The 21,856-nt window shown below is 37.4% G+C and overlaps 1 protein-coding gene across 2 annotated transcripts in view; it reads right to left on the minus strand.

The window, feature by feature from the left end:
- PAK3 (p21 (RAC1) activated kinase 3) overlaps positions 1–21,856 on the minus strand; it is a 137,539-nt gene that overhangs the window by 18,499 nt on the left and 97,184 nt on the right. For both annotated transcript variants that reach the window (XM_033201166.1, XM_033201167.1), the window contains exons 13-17: positions 17,400–17,448; positions 16,965–17,077; positions 15,162–15,279; positions 13,639–13,738; positions 12,941–13,137 (exon numbers count right to left, since the gene is read on the minus strand). In XM_033201166.1, the coding sequence (XP_033057057.1) occupies positions 12,941–13,137; positions 13,639–13,738; positions 15,162–15,279; positions 16,965–17,077; positions 17,400–17,448 (577 nt within the window). The remainder of the gene's footprint in view (positions 1–12,940; positions 13,138–13,638; positions 13,739–15,161; positions 15,280–16,964; positions 17,078–17,399; positions 17,449–21,856) is intronic.

Below are 21,856 nucleotides of genomic sequence, written 5' to 3' on the forward strand. Positions count from 1 at the left end.
CTATGGAAACATGTTAGCAACCATGAGGAGCCCCAACACCAATATAAAGACTCACTTTACAAGAGGATAGGGTTCTGTACAAACATTTCTTTGTAGGCTGAATATTTGAGATGCAAAACACATTTTACCATGGAAATCATATTATGTATGGTGAGAGGGCTCCAGTCCAGCTCTAAAAGTCGACTTAACATACAATGCAACTGAACTATAAAAGAGGGCTATTCATTGATATCTTGATATCTGTATAATATTATATCCATGGGAAGTATTAATAGATAACTTTTACTGAATGATTATTATTAGCTTGTGCAATTCACAAATAAACCCTGAAGTTTATTTTAGACTGTTTATAATAAATTCTATTTTGATCTCCAATTGAGAAGAAACTGAGGCTTGTGGAGATAAGAAGAAGAACTTGCCCAATGTCACAAAACTAGTATTTGAATCCAGGGAGTATGAATCCAGAGTTCATGCTCTTGACCACTGCACAATACCACGTCTCACTGTTCCCAGTCTCTGGGATGGGAGTGCTCCTAGAAAAAGCAGACAAGGGCTCTTCAAGGAGTGAAGCACACTGTGTATAAACTACTGGTTTAATTGATCCACCTCTGCCTCTACAAAGGAAATGGGTCCTCTTGAGGTCAATCATTCTCTACCTGTTTGGAAATGGGAAACAAAGGGCAGGTACCCACTCAGAGAGGTAGAGGGGCTTCATACAGTATTGTATATTGCCCAGTGTCTAGTATACACACACACACACACACACACACACAAGTCATACCTTGGTATCTACGGGGGATTGGTTCCAGGAACCCCTTTAGATACCAACATCTATGGATGTTCAAGTTCCTCATATAAAACCTAGGCACAGCCTCCCCTATGCTTTAAATCATCTCTGGATTGTTTATGATACCTAACACAATGTAAATGCCACGTAAATACAGTCATGTATTGCTTAACAATGGGGAATACATTCTGAGAAATGCATCATTAGGCAATTTCGTCGTTTTGTGAACATCATAGAGTGTACTTACACAAACCTAGATTGAATAGCCTACTACACACCTAGGCTATATGGTACAACCTATTGCTCCTAGGTTGTAAATCTGTACAGCATGTGATTGTACTGAATACTGTAGGTGACTAGTGCAGTGTGTTTGAGTAGTCTTTGTGTATCGAAAAATAGAAAAAGTACAGTAAAAATATGTTATAAAAGATAAACATTGGTACACCTGTGTAGGGCACTCACTATGAATGGAACTTCCAGGACTAGAAGTTGCTCAGGGTGAGTCACTGAGTGACTATTGAGTGAATGTGAAAGCCTAGGACATTACTATACACTGCTATAGGCTTTATAAATACTGTACACTTAGGCTATACTAAATTTATTTAAAATTTTTTCTTTGATAATAAATTAACTTTAGCTTGCTGTAACTTTTAAATTTATAAACTTATTTTTTCAACTTTTTGACTCCTTCGTAACAGTTTAAAACACATTGTACAGCTGTACAAAAATATTTTCTTTTAAATATCCTTATCCTATAAACTCTAAACATTTCCTATCTTAAAAATGTTTTCCTTTTTTCATTTTAAACTTTTTTGTTAAAAACTAAAACACAAACAGGCTGGGCATGGTGGTTCACGCCTGTCATCCCAGCACTTCGGGAGCTGAGGCGGGCGGATCACCTGAGGTCAGGAGTTCGAGACCAGCCTGGGCAACACGGTGAAACCTCATCTTTACTACAAATACAAAAATTAGCTGAGTGTGGTGGCAGGCACCTGCAATCTCAGCTACTCGGGAGGCTGGGACATGAGAATCGCTTGAACCCGGGGGGCAGAGGTTGCAGTGAGCCGAGATGGCACAACTGCACTCCAGCCTGGGCAACAAAGTGAGACTCTGTCTCAAAACAAAACCTCCCCAAAAACTAAGAAACAAAGACACATTAGCCTAGGCCGAGACAGGGTCAGGATTATCAATACCACTCTTGTCCCCTCTCCATATCTTGTCCAACTGGAATGGCTTTAGGGGCAATAACTTGCATGGAGCTGTCACCTCCTAGGATAACAATACCTTGCTTGTAAATTACCTCCTGAAGGACCTGCCTGAGGCTCTTCTTGAGGAGTAGGTTTGTTTATACCCTCATCACTACAAACACGTGAGTAATGCATTGAATTAGGACATTATGACATCACTAGATGACAGAAATTTTTCAGCTCCATTATAATCTTATGGGGCCACCACTGTATATTCAGTCCATCATTAACCAAAACATTGTTATGCAGCCCATGACTGTAGTCATCATACTGCATTGTTTTGGGAATAACTACAAGAAAAAGTCTGTACATGTTTAGTACAATGAAACCATCATTTCAAAAAATACTTTTGATTTGTGGTTGGTTGAATCCATGGATTTCACACCCATGGATCAGAGGGTCAACTGTGTGTGTGTGTGTATATATGTGTGTGTGTGTGTGTGTATATGTGTGTGTGTATATATACACACACATATGTATACACACAATATAAGTATGTATATATACATGCATATATATGTAAATATGATATGTATATACACACACATATATATGTATATATACACACACATATATGTATACCTATATCTGTCTATCTATATTGAAGGTTTATATGCAGCTGGTTGTTGCCTGCAACTGACTCCTAATCTGATTCTTCTGTCATTTTAGAATTTCCAACTAACTTTGAGTGTTTTATGAGTGATATTTGCCAACAAGTGACTTAACACCTTATGACTTAGTTTACTCGTGACCTGGGATTTCAGTTTAAAAGCCAGAGGATATTGCTGCCTCTGATGTGTTTATGGATATCATGAAAGTGTCTGCCATGTCTTTCTTAGAAGAGAGTAATGGGGGCCAAATATGCAAAAAGAAATCATCACATTATAATGAACATTGTATTCCATACTTGGGCTTACTCAACCCAACATTTCAGTGTGATAGCTGAATGAGCAATCTGGTCTAATTTAACTTCCTGCTTGTCTTACATAGAAGTTCTCATTGGTCAACAAATTATGAGGGACATTTGTTGTTGTTGTTTTGTTGTTTAATCCTTAAAAGGCTATTTAAAATGAACCGATTACAGATCTATCCCCTTATAGGTTTACAGTAAAAGATAATTAAGTAGGGCTGACTCACTGGGTGTTAGCCTAGCCTAAATGTGCTCCTTTCAAGCACAAAGGACTGACCAATGCCGTAAAATAAATTACAGGTAACTCCGACAATATGTGTGCTCATTCTCAGAACTAATAATGCTTGCTAAGAATTGCAGAGGAGGCTACTTGTGCTTATGAAGCAACCTTGGGCACTCAAAGCAGTACCCAAGGTTTGGAACTATAGGGCATTTGGAAGTAGGGATGTGGGTAGGTACAGAGCTAGGAAAGGAAGAAAAGCAAAATGGTGCAAAAGGTAGAGGCAAGAAACTGTGAGAAGCAGAGGAAGCAAAACGAAAAATGAGGACAAAAACAGGGGCCAAAAGACAATGGGAGGAGAATATTGCTGGTGGAATGAGGACAGAGAAATGAAGATAGATAAGGGCTAGAAAATCTGGGAGACCAAGGGGACCTGAATCCTAGGTCCCATTCTGTGACTGCTCCATTGCTCCTGGTCCTTTTCCCATAAAAATTCTCAAAATAATGTGTATACTTGGTATGTCAACTTCCTCACCTCCCATTTTCTCTTTAACACACAACAAATTTCTAGTCCTAAGGTAATATTTAACATTATACTTTTGTTCATATTTCATTTCAGAATATTAGTGCAAGAAGGGACTAGCACTCTAATTCTTTTGGGCTTTTCCAAATTACCATATTAGGATTAAAACAGGCTGACTGTGATATGATCTGTGAAACATGCATTACTACTCACATAAACTGATTTCAACTTCTATTTTTATATGCAGTTAATCAGCTGAACAGGTCCATACATAATAATATACAATTCTTTTAATAATACTCCAGAGTGAGGAACCTTGTGTCCCTGCAATAGCTTTATTACTGTAGTGTTCTTCACTGGCTTCTTCCAAGATTATTATCAGAATGAGGTTACCAAGTCTCATATACAGTATGTTTCACATCATGATCAAGTGTCTTTGCTTGGTTGGAAAAGGGGGATTTTTCCATTCTGTGGGATATAGATTTAGTCCAGAGATGATGAAATAAATGTCTCCAAGCTGCTTTCTGAATACCACTCTTCTGAAAGTACTCATAGAGACTCATAGAGACAACACACAAACCATGGCCCTTTTGGCAGAGTTGGGGAAGGCTGTAGCCTATGTACAGCTAAAGGACACAGAATCAGAGTAAGGGACTCATGAGTTTTTAGTCTTATTTAAGTAAATCTCATGTGATGGCGCAAGGCAGAAAAGTAATTAAAAACGAACTATTCTGGTGGAACCAAGAGCCCTACCCTGGTGACCTCCCTCTTGGCTCCTTCAATACCCACAAGGAACTCTATGGTATTCTAGGGCATTGTGGAGCCTACTGGTAAACAATAATCTAGTGAAATTCCATTCTTTTGAAGCAACAAGGAAATGTAGGCTCAGCAAGAAGAAACCTGTACAAAGTTATGGAGTTCCTGACTGACAGACTTCAGAATACAATTCATTCTTTAACTCGCATAATGTAAAGAGTTGGTAGAGGCACTAGAAAGTTCCTTGTCTAGATCTCTCACAGTCATTGGCCCCTCTTAGATTAAAAAAAAAAAAAAAGTGCTGATGAACTTTGCCATCTGAGCATGAGGGTAATTCTTTACAAAAAAAAAAAAGCAAAGGAAAGAGAAAAGAAAAATAAAGCAAAAGAAAGGAAAGAAAAGAGCTATAACAGAAAGGTCAGTTTGATTATTGGGATAATGTTAGAACTCTGGCTCTCCCAGCTACAATGCTTACGCTGCCTTAATTGATTTAACTTCTCTGCAGAACGTTTTATCTAAGACACCTCAGAGTACTTACTGTTTTATTAGAATGCAAAGGTTTTCTACAATGATGTTGCAACCTGGTTGGAAAAGGTATCAATCAAAATGACGATAAAGGTCAGAAATAATCTTAATTATTAAGAAAACTCCAACTTTCTTGGTAAAGTAATTCCTCATTGGCAAAAACACAGATTTCAAAAGCCATAGGATAAAACATGTGCATGGGCGTTTCAGTGTGCAAACGTCTATCATTACACTCCATGATTTGTCTCTTTAGCATTAACTTTGATCTGGAGGGACTTAGCTACTTAGTTATACGTATGGTACCTATTAGGGCAGTCAGCATATGCATCCTTGTTTTACTCCCAAGCCATGCTATAAGGATTCTGAGAAATTATAACATACTAGTAGCATAAACTTTCTTTCTCTAATTTTCTCTTGGTGGATTTTAGTTTGCTATGGAATCAGTTTCTCCTTTGGCTGTTTTCTGGGTCATAATTCACCAGTTTGAGCTGTCTGCTTCTGAGTTACATTCTAAATGAGACTTGCAGCTTTCCTATGGCTAAGTCCCATTTTCCTACACTGAATTCCTGACAACCAATGATTCTTAAGAGCTGTCTATCTTTTGACAGGCAATTTTTTTTTCTGATTAAAAAGAAACTCTGTTATTCTTCTGTAATTATTTTAGTTGTAGTGATCCCAACTTCCCCTCCTTTTAGGCATAGATTTACACTCAAAATAGGAGGAGTGTCAACAAACCATCAATAAACCTTGTTGTTCCATCATGGCTTATGGAAAATGAAGGGAATGCTCCCAGCTCTTCCTGAAATACATTCAAAACAATATTGACTGAGTGCTAGCAAAGTATGCTTGCTTCTCTGGCACTCAGGAAGTTTATGTCTGACTTTAATTCCAAATGAGCACGCGCCATCAAACCCAGACATTCCGATCCACAGCAAAGTCCCAGTGCTTGGAGGGATCTAGAAACAGTTTAGCCTTTAGTTGCTTTTCAATTACTAGAGATTCTCTTATTCTGCTTAACTCTCTTCTCTAGCCATACAAGCCAACTATAATTTCTTTGTTCCTACAAGTAGAAATAAGAAAAACTAACATTTCTGTAGTGCTTTAAGTGCAGGAAAAGGAAGTGGGAAGCCTACTAGTGTAGATAAGAGGTCTGAATTTAGATTTCTGTCCTCCTTTCTCCCTTGCCATATTGATAATGCACTCCTAATCATGAGTAGTCAGACTGATGGGTTTATTATGCACCAATATATGCTAGCTACTCAGTCAGCAGCTAGACCATTTTAATGATGAACTCCATTTTCAGAAGAAACAAAATTGCAAAAGAAAATAGCATATCATGGAGGCATATGCTGAACTAATGTCATTTCTTTTTGGATAGTGCTACTGGACTGGTAAATCAGAGAATGACATAAAGCACATCAGGATTTCAATTAGGCTTTTATAGTATTACTCATAAATGTTTAGACAAAATGGATAAATATGAGTAGAATGATAGTGTTATTTTTTGCTTGGACAACCATGTTCAAAAAGGAGGGATGACGAACTGTTGTCCAGGTTTGACAGTGTTCTATAAAGGGCTTGCCACATTGATATTTGACCTTTTCCTGACTGCCATTTTTCCCTAAAGATGGGGTCCTAGAATCACTGATTCTTAAATCTCCACAGATAACTCCAATGTGCAACCAAGGAGATCCACTGATATAGCATCTGTGGTTCACATACTATACTACATATTGTTTTTAGCAGTAATATCAATAACTGTCTTCCAGCGATCCAATCTTTGATACAGCTTCACAGATGTTTAAAGTAAGGGTAGAAAGAGAACACTTAAAATTTATTTTAACTTGGATAAAGATTTGGAACATTACCATAAAAGGTGTTTCAAAGTGTCTAGTAGGGACTTCAAGTGGATGTCATTGTTTTACATATCACAAATAACAAATTCCATCAAAACCTGTTGATAAGAATCGCCCCATTATGTATAAAAGCAAAGTTAATAAAGGGGTACACTCTGGGTGCTGAGAAAACAGACCAAAGTTTTGTTTGACAAAAATGATTGTGTCTCCTTACTTAGAATCAGGTTATTATAGTAACAGTTTTTTAAAGTCTTCAATTAACAAAAAAGCTGATGATATCAGCAGAACAGTAACATTGATTTGTATATCCACAGGGAAAGTTAGATTTTTAACCCCAGTCACTTTGGCAAAGAGAAGGAACAAGGTACTTAATTATTGGAGGCTGCACTAAAACTGTCTATAGGTCACAGAACAACATGTCCAAGGCCAACTATGTTGAGTACAAATACTTCAGGCAGTGGGGGACAGTAAGAAGCTTGTGCCCTCTCTCTCTGGAAGGATACCAACCTCATAACATCAGTACAACTAATGACTCTCTGACCTTTAAAAGGCATTTTATGAACAAATTACGTCAATTAGTATAGCAAAATTTACATTAAAAAATCTCAGCTGCCTTCTAACTAAGGGGAAAAGTAGTTAATTCCTTGCATCCACAATATGTTAATAGGCAATATTCATGAAGGTTCTGCTCAACTGGAACTGATACAACAGAGACAGAAAAACCCACAGTGAAACATAAATGACCTTGAAATATATAGCCCCAGATTTCACCTTGAATTTCTTCTGTTCAGTGTTACCTGTTCATGGTGATTGTACTGAACTGTGCAAATCCCTCCATTTCTTGAGTAGATGGGTGTACCACTCTCATGAAGGATACGTTCTTAGGAGAGTGCTGAATCCAACCTCCCTTCATGAGTAGGTAAAAAAAAAATCCTCTAAACATCCTTTCTCTGTTTTTCCTATCTTACTACTTTACTATCCATATATACATTTTCATATATATATATATATATATATATATCTTACAATGAAGTGGACACTGTGCTAGGTGTTATTCATTTAGTTTCCATGCTAACACTGTAAGATAGACATAGTTCTCATTTTACAGATAGGAAGCAGGCTTAGAAAGGTTTTAAGTAACTTGCAGACAGTCACAGAGCTTGCAGGTTATAGAGCCAGGACACACCCAGATCTGCCTGACTACAAGACCAAAATTTTTCACATCAACATGCTACCCTGTACTCTACTACTCTGTCTTTCTTCCACTTCCTTCCTTCTAACTCTTTCCACCTCAAAGCACACATTAGTGGAAGGGTTGTAGTGTTGGAAGGATATTAAAGAAAGGACTAATCTGGCACTCTTTTATACTCCTCTTAAAGCTCTTGATTATTTTCTATTTCCCCCCATATGGCCTGGGCACCAGGATCCAAGAAAATGCTGCTTCCTGTAGGCTCATGTTAGATCTTTTTTCTCTCCAATCTCCCCATGGTTTCAGCGACTACATTTTAAAGATTCCAAATAAGGGCATATAGCCTGAGACATTGTGTTTCCTTCAAGAGAACATTAGGAAAACATATTTGAAATCGAAACCAAAAAAAGTACTGCTGATGCCTAGAAGAGACAAAATTAGAATAGGGCTAGCTCTATATGGGCTTGTTGATTGATTAATTGAAAGTTGATCACACATACAGAGAGTAATGAGCAAAGTTAGAGTAAATCCTTATCAGTGGAATTCAACAGGGTGGTCTTTCTGACAGGTCTTTTTGTTGTAGACTTAATGTAGCTTCCTGAACCTTGTGGTTTGTTAATCTGCAAGTACTTGTTTAGATATCAAGCGGTGGAATCTAAGATACAAGCTGTTAATTATGAGTTCTAATCCCAGGCTAGAAGATGCCTATAAAGATCAAAACCTGTTTCCTTTTTTTCTAATAATAAGCAGCCTAGCTAAGAGAGATCAATTGTAATTGGGGAACTGAAGAAGGTAATAAATCCATTACCGAGACTAGTTGTTTTACAGAGCCATTTGTTTAATCCTTAAAATTTGCAGGTTGTAAATTACTCATTAGAAGGCAGAAAGCAAAATAGCCATAATCCATTTAGTGCCTCCAAACTCCAAAGACTTAGGGAGGAAATCCATAGAAACAAGACGTCTGATGTGTTCTTTCACTGCGATTTCTTAATGGGCAAAGGTGGTTAAACAATAAGGAAAAGCCCATGTAATTATCCTGATGTGCTGGAACACAGGTCAGGGGTGGACTTGATTAAATCCATGGAGGGCTATCCCACAAATGGTGGGAAAATGCCCCTTCTTTTCCACTTAGCCCTGAAGGCAGCTAATCAATGTGCACATCTCATTTCCAGATTGTTTCATGAGATCAGAGAAATAGCCTATAGCATTCATTAGGGCATTCCCTCGTATCTGTTGTTTTCTAATCAGCACAGGGAATAAAACAAGAGGCCAAGTATCAGAGAGGAGTTAGGAGACAGCCAGGAGGAAGCTGTCCTCCTCTCCATACATAGGGAATGCTGCTCCCAACTACAAAATGTTTAACTGCAAAAACAACTAGACAGTTAGTTTATAGGTCTCTTTACATGCATAGAAAGCCACATATATTTGGTTTGCATATGGATTTTACAAGCTTTATATGAAAACTCTTAACCATTTACTAAGAACAATGTTTTTTTTTTCTTTTTGCATACCAAGGGTATGATTCAATTTTAGACTCCTAGTGGTAATGATACAGGCAATATACAAGATGCCGATGATACTAGCACTGTGCATGAATTTTGAGAGTAGAATTTGAATCCGTGCATATTTTCTTTTTTAAACAATGTGATACCTGTTATATATAGAAAACACAACTTCTGTTAATAGCTCACTGCTGGGCTACACACAACAAAATATCTATGGCTCACTTCTGCACTGAGTAAGCATTTCTTTCATACCTCTTCCTTTTATCCACATGATCAACAGCACATCTCCAAAATAAGATGATAGGGTTAGGTTGTGAAATGAAGTTTTTCTCTTGGCAGGGATAACAAGATCACGTGAAGATCAAATCTCTGATTTTGTGGTAGCAAAGTGAGTTAGCAAATGCAAACTTTTCTATCATTTTCTACTTGACAATCTAATTAAGTTTGTGATTTCACCAGGTTAGCACTATGTCTATCTCTGTGTTCCATTCAATACCCACAAGCTGTTGTTAATCAATAAATCATTACTGATAATGAAGGAAAATCCAATTTAAAAATTACAGCTGTTCTGGAAATGCATTTATTTACTTTGTTAAAGTAATTATAAGCAAGTGTTTTTTAGATTGATCATTTAACCATGTCATGTAATAAAAGTACTTTCTCCCCACATCTCACTTAAAAAAAAGCTACATATATTTTACATTAGAAAGCTATACTAAAGACCCTTGTCATTAAAAATACAATCAAAGCATGTTAGAAAAATGTTAAAAGTCCTAGCCAGAATAATCAGGCAAGAGAAAGAAATAAAAGGCATCCAAACAGGAAGAGAAGAAATTAAACTATCTCTCTTCCCAGATGATATGATTCTATACCTAGAAAACTCATAATCTCTGCCCAAAGGCTTCTAAATCTAATAAACAACTTCAGCAAAGTTTCAGGATACAAAATCAATGCTAAAAAACTTAATAGCATTTCTATACACCAACAACATCCAACTAAGAGCTAAATCAATAGCACAATCCCATTCACAACAGCCCTAAAAAATAAAATACCTAGGAATACAGCTAACCAGGAAGGTGAAAGATCTCTACAACAAAAATTACAAAACACTGATGAAAGAAACCAGAGATGACAAAAACAAATGGAAAAACTTTCTATGTTCTTGGATAGGAAGAATCAATATTTTTAACATGGCCATACTTCCCAAAGTAATGTACAGAATCAATACTGTTCATATCAAAATACCAATGACATTTTTCACAGAATTAGAATAAACTATTCTAAAATTCATGTGGAACAAAAAAGCCCCAATAGCCAAAGCAATCCCAAGCAAAAACAACAAAGATGGAGGCATCACATTACCTGACTTTAAACTATACTACAAGCCTATAGTAACCAAAACAGCATGGTACTGGTACAAAAATAGACACATAGATGAATAGGACAGATGAGACAACCCAGAAATAAAGTCGCACACCACAACCACCTGATTTTTGACAAAGTCAACAATAATAAACAGTGGGGAAAGGACTACCTATTCAATAAACGGTGCTGGGATAACTGGCTAGCCATATGCAGAAGATTGAAATTGGATCCTTTCCTTTCATCATATGCAAAAATCAACTCAAGATGGATTAAATACTTAAATGCAAAACCTAAAGCTATAAAAACCCTAGAAGAAAATCTAGAAAATACCATTTTGGACATGGGCCCTGGCAAAGATTTCATGATGAAGACTCCATAAGCAATTTCAACAAAAATAAAAATTGACACATGGAACTTCATTTAAGTGAAGAGCTTCTGCACAGCAAAAGAAACTATCAATCGTGTAAACAGACAACCTACAGAAACGGAGAAAATATTTGCAAACTATGCATCTGATGAAGGTCTAATATCCAGCTTCTATAAGGAACTTAATAAGCAAAAAGCAAACAACCCCATTAAAAAATGGACAAAGGACATGAACAGACAGTTCTCAAAAGAAGATATACATGTGCCCAACAAGCATATGAAAAAATGCTCCACATCACTAGAGTAATTCAAATCAAAACCACAATGAATACCATCTTACACCAGTCAGAACGGTTATTATTAAAAAGTCAAGAAGGGGCTAGGCACAGTGGCTCATGCCTGTAATCCCAGCACTTTGGGAGGCCGAGGCAAGTGGATCACTTGAGGCCAGGAATTTGAGGCCAGCTGGCCAACATAGTGAAGCCCGTCTTTACCAAAAATATAAAAAATTAATCAGGCATGGTGGTGCATGCCTGTAATCCCATCTACTTGGGAGGCTGAGGCACTAATAACTTGAACCTAGCGGGCGGAGGTTGCAGTGAGCCAAGATCATGATCATGCCATTGCACTCCAGCCTAGGCAACAGAGCAAGACTCTGTCTCAAAAAAAAAAAAAAAAGTCAAAACATAACAGATGCTGGCGAGTTCAGGAGGAAAGGGAATGCTACATACTGAGGGAGGGAATGTAAATTAGTGCAGCCACTATAAAAAGCAGTTTGGAGACTTCTCAAATAACTTAAAACTATCATTCAACTCAGCAATCCCATTACTGGGTATATACCCAAAGGAATATAAATCATTCAACTCAGCAATCCCATTACTGGGTATATAATCAAAGGATATAAGTTGTCCTACAATAAAGACATACAGACGTGTATGTTCATTGCAGCACTATTCACAGTAGCAAAGACATGGAGTTAATTTAGATGTCTATCAACAGTGGATTGCATAACAGAAATGTGGAACATATACACCATAGAATACTATGTAGTCATAAAAAAGAATGAAATCATGTCCTTTACAGCAACATGGATGCAGCTGGAGGCCATTATTCTAAGCAAATTAATGTAGAAACAGAAAACCAAATGTTGCATGTTCACTCATAAGTGGAAGCTAAACATCGAGTACACACAGACTCAAAGAAGTGAAAAATTGACACTGGGGCCTACTTGAGAGTGGAGGGTGGGAGAAGTCTGAGGATCTAAAAGCTACCTACTGGGTACTCCATTCGTTACCTGGGAGATGAAATAATCTGTACACCAACCCTAACAGCATGGAATTTACCCTTGTAATAAACCTGCATATGTATCCCCCGCGAACCTAAGATAAAAGTTGGAAGGAAAAAAGAATTAAGTGAGAAAAAAGAAAAAAAAAGGTAGTTGCTCTTTCTCAAAAAAAAAAAAAAAAGAAGAAGAAGAAAGAAAGAAGAAAGAAAGAGAAAAGGAAAACTGTTGAGACAATGTAAGATAAACTTTAAAAAGTTTACAGTAAATTTGAAAAATATAACTGGTGCTTTTATGTTACTGGTCTCAGAAAAGAGCCCATTCTGGTCACTTTCGGTGGAAGCTAGAAATGATATTTGGCCTTTCCCCTTTGCTGGGAATAAAGTACCTGACTTCTCTTCTGACTTACCCTGAGTGGATTTTCATTAAGGTAAGGGGGTTCACCTTCCACCATTTCAATTGCCATAATTCCCAGAGACCAGATATCAACTTTCGGACCATAAGCTTTTCGAGTCACCACCTCAGGTGCCATCCAATATGGGGTTCCCACCATAGTGCTTCGTTTACTTTGCTCAGGAGTGATCTGGGCACAGAACCCAAAGTCAGCTGCAGAGAAGAAAAGCCAGTTAAAATAAGCCCAAATTATTTTCCTTTTCACAATATATCACTTTCAGATATGGCTGTATCTTCCTTTGTTACACACTGAGTTTCCACAACTGCCTAGCTCATACCTTTTTGTTAACTGATGTCTCAGCTGGTCCTGATTTTAAGAAGGTCTGAAATAATTGACTAATGTGATGTCATTTTTACTAGACTTCAATCTAATTCCTTCTTATCACTGTTTTCTCAAACTTACAGAATTTTTCAATTTCCTAATTAGGTAGTTGTCATTTATTCATTCCACAAGTCACTAGAAATTCTGAAATATTAAATCCAAAAAATGTGGTCACAATAATCAGGAACAGTGTTAGAAAAATTCTTTACTTCAAACTGGGCTGTAACTTCTTTCAAATAAATCACTTTCAGTAACCATTATCTTCTTAAGATACACAATAAAAGAACAGAAATTCCCTGATACTCTAACACCACCTGAACCAAAATACCTACTCAATTTAACAGAGCCATCCATCCCGAGAAGAATATTGTCACTCTTTATATCTCTATGGATCACCTGGTTTGAGTGCAAGAAATCCAAAGCTTGCAGGCACTATTAAATCAGAAAAAAAAGTTCTAATTATATCACAAATAATTTTTTAATACTAAGTTTTATTTCTAGATAAGTTTGGGGCAAGGATATAACTTTATTTTGTCCAGTGAAATCGATTACTGAATGCTTTAACAACACCACTTTAAAGTCACATTACCATTTACATCAACGATGCCACTTAGCATTATACATGCTAAGTATGATGGCTGACACATCAGACTAGGACATGAAGAATGATAATGTGATAAATAGCACCAATCCTTAATACAGCCAAACTAACCAATTAATATACTTTGGCCCAGTTATTTGGATGATTCAGCTTGGTCTTCTACAGCTGTGGTAAGCTTCATTGTACATAGTATGATTTGATTCAGAAGTTCTGGAGTGAAACCCAGGAATCTGCATTTAAAACAAGTGCCCCAAACTATTTCTAATGAGTAGCCAGGTTTGGGAACCACTCCGAGGCTATGAAGTAATAGGCAATTGTTTGGAAATGCCTTTGCAGTGTAATGCTGGAAGAAGGAAACCACAGGCTCAGGGTAGTAAGTTTGATTTATGGCGTGAATAGAAAACATATATGTTTGTGGATATGTGGGGTGGGGGAAATGATAATGAGAGGAGAGCAAGGAAGGAAGAAATTTAAGTGAACAACTTAAAAAAAAAAAAAAACAAAGATTAGCTGATATCACTTAGTTTTGTTTCTCTATCATTGGTTTTCAAGTTTCAGTGAGTCAGAGTTCCTACTTTTGTTGATAGAAAACCTCACCAAAATAAATGGGATAGCTTATAATGCCTAAGATGAGACTCCAGTAAAAAGTGTGTGTGTGTTTTAATAGTCAACATAATAAATGTAATAACATATCTTTAATTTAGTTTGAAACCCCTTAGGGATATGACACTTACTGGAAAAGAGACAGACTGTCAGGCCCACTGGGGGGCTGTCAAGGAAGTTCAGATTGTACTGTGAAAGCAACTGCTTTCTGGGCTGAGGGAAGACATTGTTTAAATTGCCTTCTAAAAATGATGAAAATATAACTTATTTTACATGGCTCATATTACACATGCAAGATAAAACAAGTATCATGTAAAAACTTCCCCAAATTAGAAAGAAGTGTTATGCCAATATCACTGTTTCCTATGTTCACCGAAACTACAGCATGTGGGTTTAGATATGGCACCTCACGAATGACATAATGGAACTAAAAGATTCACAAAAGGCAGCTAAAATAAACAAGGGGCTCAGGAGGGTGATGCTGGGGAGTGCTATTAGGACAGAATTTAAATTGAAGTTGGCCTCTCCAATTGTTTTCAGTGGAAAAGTTCTACTATTGTTACTTTAATGACATAAACATTCTGAATAATCAGAAACGAAGAACTGCCAATTTTGGTGTTCTTCTCAGCTGGAAATGCTCTATTTGCTTACCTCTCTGCAGACAGCTGCTATCTGTCCTTCATCCATGCAGGTCTCTGTGACCACATCAGTCAGAGAGCCACCAGCCAAGTATTCCATGACTACCCATAGTTCATCACCTACCAAGTAGCTATAACAAGAAAAGAAAAGACTTTGCCTTATGACGCTAAAAGACTGGGGACTCTGATATTCCCAGGCCTCAGTTCTGATAGAAGTCAACTCTGAGTTGTGCCATGCCTGTTACCTTTCAGAAGGTACTGAGGGGCATACCCCAAGTGATCAAATATGGAGCCAAAGGTCATCAGAGCCCTATAATTCAGGCAAAGAGAGCATGAGGTTATTCAAATCACCTGACACCATCTGAAGCCACTTTAGCAGTATAATCAGGTCTCTCTGAAACCTTGCTTATCAAGAAAGGTGAATTATAGGAAATGGAATGACCTCAATGTTCCCACCCTGCCCTAAGACCCATATCAATGTGAAGCAAGATTTTCTATTCAGTATTGTTCAAACTGTGGTGTCCATAAAATTCACCTGGAAAACTTGTTAAAAATAAAACTTCACAGTCCAGTCCTCATCTTATTATTTATGGAAAGCAGCCTAGAATTCTGCATTTTTTATAAGTGCAAATGCATTTTTTTATTTTTTGCAAAATTACAAACACAGAATGACTTTAGGTTACTCTGTTGTAGGTGGTTCCTAAGTTACACTTTAGGAGACACTGATCAAGACTGTAAAATCTGTGGCCAGGTGGAGTGGCTCATGCCTGTAATCCCAGCACTCTGGGAGACCAAGGTGGGTGGGTCACCTGAGGCCAGGAGTTTGAGACCAGCCTGGCCAACATGGCAAAACCCTGTCTCTACTAAAATACAAAAAATTAGCCGGGTGTGGTGGCGCACACCTGTAATCCCAGTTACTTGGGAGGCTGAGGCGGGAGAATTGCTTGAACCTAGGAGGCAGAGGTTGCAGTGAGCTGAGATTGTGCCACCGCACTCCAGCTGGGGCGACAGAGCAAGACTCTGTTAAAAAAAAAAAAAAAAAAAAAGAAGACTGTAAAATTTGACCCTCTTTTCTCCCAGTTTTTCCTTCTTCTGTAACATTGGTCTACCTGGCCCAAAAAGCAGAAAACAGTATTTTAAGCTTATTGAGGTATTGAGGTTGAAGACCTAGATTTAGTTTCTTTGTATCCCCTCCAGAGAACACAGCACAGTGGTACTAAACAAACTCTTTTTGAAATTGAATGAGACAGATGTTAACCACAAGTGAAGAGTTAGTGCTGCTTTTAAATACCTATTTATAACACACTGTTAATACCACTGATGAAAGAGACATTAATTACCTGGTTTAGGAAAAAGGTTTGAGATTAAAGTCTGAATTCCCTAGACCTCACTGTCAGTTAATCACAAAGCACCCATTAAAGCCATTATAGCGGGCCATGGTAGTCAGCCTTCTTCACTTAGACTCCCAGAAATTGTACTGGCTCCAAACAAACACTTGATGTAACGTTTAAAACACCACTACTCCTTCCTATACGCAATGATCTATTTTCTGCCAAAATGGAGCTGTGATTCTCAAAATGAAATTATACAAACTTCTTTTATTTACAACCAAGACCATAAAATGTTTCTTCAAGTGTCTGATATGTGGACAAAGCTAAATGAGTGCAAGTTTAGCAATAGATCTAATACTCTACTACATTGTAGCATTTGAGAAATATTTGCAGAATAAATTAAACAAATCCCAAATAAAGTAATTTGCCAAGAAAAAATGACATCCCACAAAGAATACAAGTACATAACGAGACAAAACACTTACCTATCTAAATAATTAACAATATTAGGGTTCTTATTTTCCCTCATGACCAGAATTTCATTAATAATTAATTCCTTCTTGGGTTGCTGTTGAAGGTTCATCTGCTTTATGGCCACCTAAATGGCAATTAAAATACAAGAATTAATTACAATCATTATAATAAACATGAATATTCATATTTTGGGGGACACAGAGTGAAACATACACATTCTTTATTTACTAAGCTCTTTCCCTGTGCCACAAACTCATGCCCCCCACTTTTTTTTTTGGTTAATCATGGGTAAACCACTCACTTCAGAGGCTTTGGGCACCAATGAAGTAAACACCTATCTCAACCCAGTGCTACCCATTTTTTTTAGGCAAAGTTGCTATCAAAGAAGATAAGTGATAAATACGAATAAAAGAAAATAAAAATCAGCATTGAACGTTAGCACTTACCTCTTGTCCTGTTGCAATGTCTAGTGCTGTATAAACAGTACCTGATGCCCTGTGAAGGTGAAAATTATCAAAAGAATAAGCAATCAAGCTGTTACCAATATATTTTACTTGAAATAAAATGTAATTATTTTGAGGGGAGGAAAATTAGCAAACTCAAAATTAAAGTATGAAGAAAAGGAACAACCTTTTAAAAAATATTATTGTGATTAAAAAACACTTCACAGGAGATCTACCCTCTTAACAAATTTTTAAGTGTACAATATTGGAACAATCTTTTTATACAGCAAACACACCTGAAACAATCACAGTGTATCCCTTGTGGTGGAGTAGGAACTCCAGTCAGACTTTCTGGCACCAGTCTGAGTGTCATGCACTATGCAGTAATAAATTGAACAAAATGGCCTTGCTTCTTTTAGGAAACTCCTGGAATCCCCTAAATATTTCTTGAATCTTGTAATAACCAATATTGCAGGCCTCTGATTAAACTGAAGAATAGTGTAGGAAAGAAAATATCATCTTTTACTTAGGCAAGTATAAATTAACCTTCACTTTTACTATAGAAACAGAGTGGCTCTTTTAATATATTTCCAATTTTTAAGACTATCTTCATCTAAAGAATCAATCTCTCTCAGTGCTGTACTGTACTATGACTACATGAAGCAATAGCAACATGACTTTACTATTGAGCCATTGTTTTCTTATTTTTACTAAATTTCTCAACAACTTCTATGAGGTGTCACTCCAGCCCAATATTCTTTTAAAATCTATCATTTCTGGGCCTGGTGCAGTGGCTTACACCTGTAACCCCAAAACTTTGGGAGGCTGAGGCAGCAGGATTGCTTGAGCCCATCAGTTTGAGACTAGCCTGGGCACCATGTTGAGATCCAGTTTCTATGAAAAAAATTTAAAAATTAGCCAAGTGTGGTGGCACATGCCTGTAGTCCCTGCTTTTCAGGAGGCTGAGATGGGAGGATCACTTGAGCCCAGGAGTTCGAGGTTGCAGTGAACTATGATTGTGCCACTGCACTCCAGCCTGGGTGTCTCAAAAAAAATAATAATGAGCCAGTCCGTGTTTCAAAAAAATTAATAATGTATCATTCTTTATATCTTAGCAGTACTCTTGGTTCCATTCTAACTTCGATTATGGTGTTCCCTTGTTTTGCAAATAGAAATTGTATAGTAAGCTGCATTCACAGTAACTTTCTATGAATCACAAATGCATTCTAAACCACCTCCCACCACCACCCTCAAGAAAAAGAAATAAAAAGTCAATTTCGCTTTTAGTGAATAAAGGAGTTAGAATAGAGATCAGTCCTGTGATTGACTACGCATTGTAATGCTCCAACATTGCTCTGTAAACTTTCTGGTAATTATTTCTCTCTTATTCTCTATTTCATCCTTGCTATTTCGTTTTCTGAGTCCAGGAATTATTTTCTTATGTCAGGCCCTTCCTTGTCATTCTTTTCCCTTCTCCTTGGATTAGCCCAAATATTTCTCACAGGTCCAGGAAGTGGACCTGGCTCTCAGGGAGTAAACTCGGTATGTAGTATAAGGCATATCTGACTATTAGTAGAGATCTGAGTTCTAATATTTGTCCTAACATCATCAAGCTATGTGACTTTGGGCTAGTCACTTCCTTTCACTGAGTTTCCATCCCGTCACATGGAAAACAGGTATCACAATAACAGTAAACATGTACTGAGTATGTTGTATATGTCAGACACTACACTAAGAACTTTAGATAATTTATCTTATGTAATCCTTACCATATTTTTATAAGGCAGATGCTATTATTCCATGTTACATATGATGAACTGAGGCTCAGAGAGGTTACCTGCCCAAGGTTACACAGTTAACAGCCCATGTCTGTCTGACTCTCTCACTTTTAAGGTACAGGAAATGAGCTACTTTTTTTCTAAGGGTCTTTACTTCTATGATTTATAATCTACAACTCTACCACCCTCCTCACTCTGCTTGGGTTTCTAAACATCGATTGGAACTAGGCTGAAAAATCACAATCAATAGGTGCCACCTAAACCAGGATTTGGTAATTCTAGAAATTTCTTAGGCTTGAGGCTTATATCAAACAAATCATTTCCTCACTTTTGTAAGTGTGAGATTCTAGGCTCAGAGCTCACAGTTAGTGCCCAATAAATATTTGTTGAATAAACAAATCAATAAAAATCTTTTAAAGCAAACATGCAATGCCAATACGACCTTTCCTTTCTGTGAAGAAAACATTTCTTCTACTTAAATCTAAATAAAGCACTTTGCTCCTGGAATAAGCAAACAGACATTCCTGACTTCAGAGCCCGGTGTGTGATTTGTCCTTCTGAACTTATTTGAGTTCAAAGGAATAGATCACCTCGACTTGGTGTACAGTTCAGCTGCAATAAGTCCTGAGAAACTAGTTAAATCTAATTGCAAAATATGATTTAAAAATGCCTTTTGACATACAGCTAGCAAACATATGAAAAAATGTTCCACATCAATAATCATCACAGAAATGCAAATCAAAACCACAAAGAGACACCATCTCTCACCAGTCAGAATGGCAATTATTAAAGAGTCAAAAAACAACAGACGTTGGCAAGGCTGCCAAGAAAAGAGAACACTTATACACTGCTGGAGGGAATGTAAAATAGGTCATCCGCTGTGGAAAGCAGTTTGGAGAGTTCTCAAAGAACTTAAAATGGAACTACCATTTGACCCAACAATCCTATTACTGGATATATAACCAAAAGAAAATCACTTTATCAAAAAGATGCATGCACTTGCATGTTCATTGCAGCACTATTCGCGATAGCAAAGACATGGAATAAACCTATGGGCCCATCAATGCTGGATTGGATAAAGAAAAATGTGGTACATGTACACCATGGAATATTATGCAACCATAAAAAGAATAAGATCATGTCCTTTGCAGTAACATAGATGGAGCCGGAGGCCGTTATTCTAAGTGAACTAATGCAGGAATAGAAAACCAAATACAACATGTTCTCACTTCTAAGCTGGAGCTAAACATTGGGTACTCATGAACATAAAGCTGGCAACAATAGACACTGGGGACTACTAGAGTGAGGAGGGAGGGAGGAGGGTAAGAGTTGAAAAACTAACTGTTAGGTACTATGCTCACTTCTGGGTGATGGGATAATTTGTACCTCAAACCTCAGCATTATGCAATATACCCAGGTAACATACCTGCACATGTACTCCCTAAATCTAAAATAGAATTTAAAAATAAATAAATAAAAGTGACTCTGTTTGGTTTATTCACATGTATTTAGGCCACATGCACAATTACTTTAGTTGCAAAAGAGTGAGAGTATCTGCAAAATGGGATAATAGTTCCTATTTCACAGGGCTGTAGAGAATTGCATGGCACAATCTATGTAAGCATTTAGCCCTCTGCCAGATCAGAGTTGATGCCTATATGGTAACTACTATTATCATCATTTGTTGTTGCCACTGTGCTATTGGTTTCACAGTAGGGGATGACTGATACACTGAACTATTAGTTGGCCCATCCCAACCTCCCAGCCAAAGTATCCTTGCTAACATCTGCCCCTATTTTCAAAAAGGACAGAGGCTGAGGTAAACTATTGGAACACGTTTTACAGGTTCCACATCCTTTCTTTCCCCCTAGGGAAGTGGTTTTACCCTTTTCTTTGGAAGTTGGAACGCTTTTATCAAATGAAACTGTATGAAAAAACTCTCAATATATTAAACAAATAAATTGGGAGTTGTCCCAGTTAAAGCTAGGGAGGGAGGCCCAAAATGAGTGCCCAGGTGACCTTTCTGTTATTCAACACTCCTGTCTCCCTAACCCCCAAGCCATTTCCACTGTCCTAAGGGCTAAAATTGTGATTGACTTGGAGTGCAAGTGGGGATTCATGTTTAACATTTTGAGAACTTTACCTTTCAGATTCTTGGGTTTATTTTTCGTTGTTGTTGTTGTTGTTGTCCTCCAGCACCCTCAGCATTTCATTGTATTAAAATTGCTAGAGTTCTAACCCTGGAATCTCAATATCCTGGGATTTATGGCATCCAGGGATATAAAATTGATATAAATTACTAATCCACAGAGGTTAAAGATCCTGAAACTCTAGAGCACCAGCTGCTAACTAAAAATGAGTCTTTCTCCTCACCTCCCCTCCCCACTTACCGCACATGTGCAATCATGTAATGTGTGTATGTGTGTATGTATATATATATATGCATTTCTCTACCCTGTACCCTGGTTCTCTTGTCATAAAATGGTAATATAGTCTCCTACCACACTTACCAACCTCCCAAACCAAATATGTTGTTAGGTGGTTGGAACTCCCTGCTCTGACAAATAAGTTACCAGTTTGTGCAACTTCTAGCCTTTGCACAACCTTCAACTCGAAGGCACAAATTCGGGTACTAACCTGCAAATTAAAATTTAGCACCTTTTCCCCAGCTCTGTCTTAGCA

The sequence above is a fragment of the Trachypithecus francoisi genome, unplaced genomic scaffold, assembly GCF_009764315.1.
Source record: "Trachypithecus francoisi isolate TF-2019V2 unplaced genomic scaffold, Tfra_2.0 Lachesis_group6, whole genome shotgun sequence".
NCBI lineage: Eukaryota > Metazoa > Chordata > Mammalia > Primates > Cercopithecidae > Trachypithecus > Trachypithecus francoisi.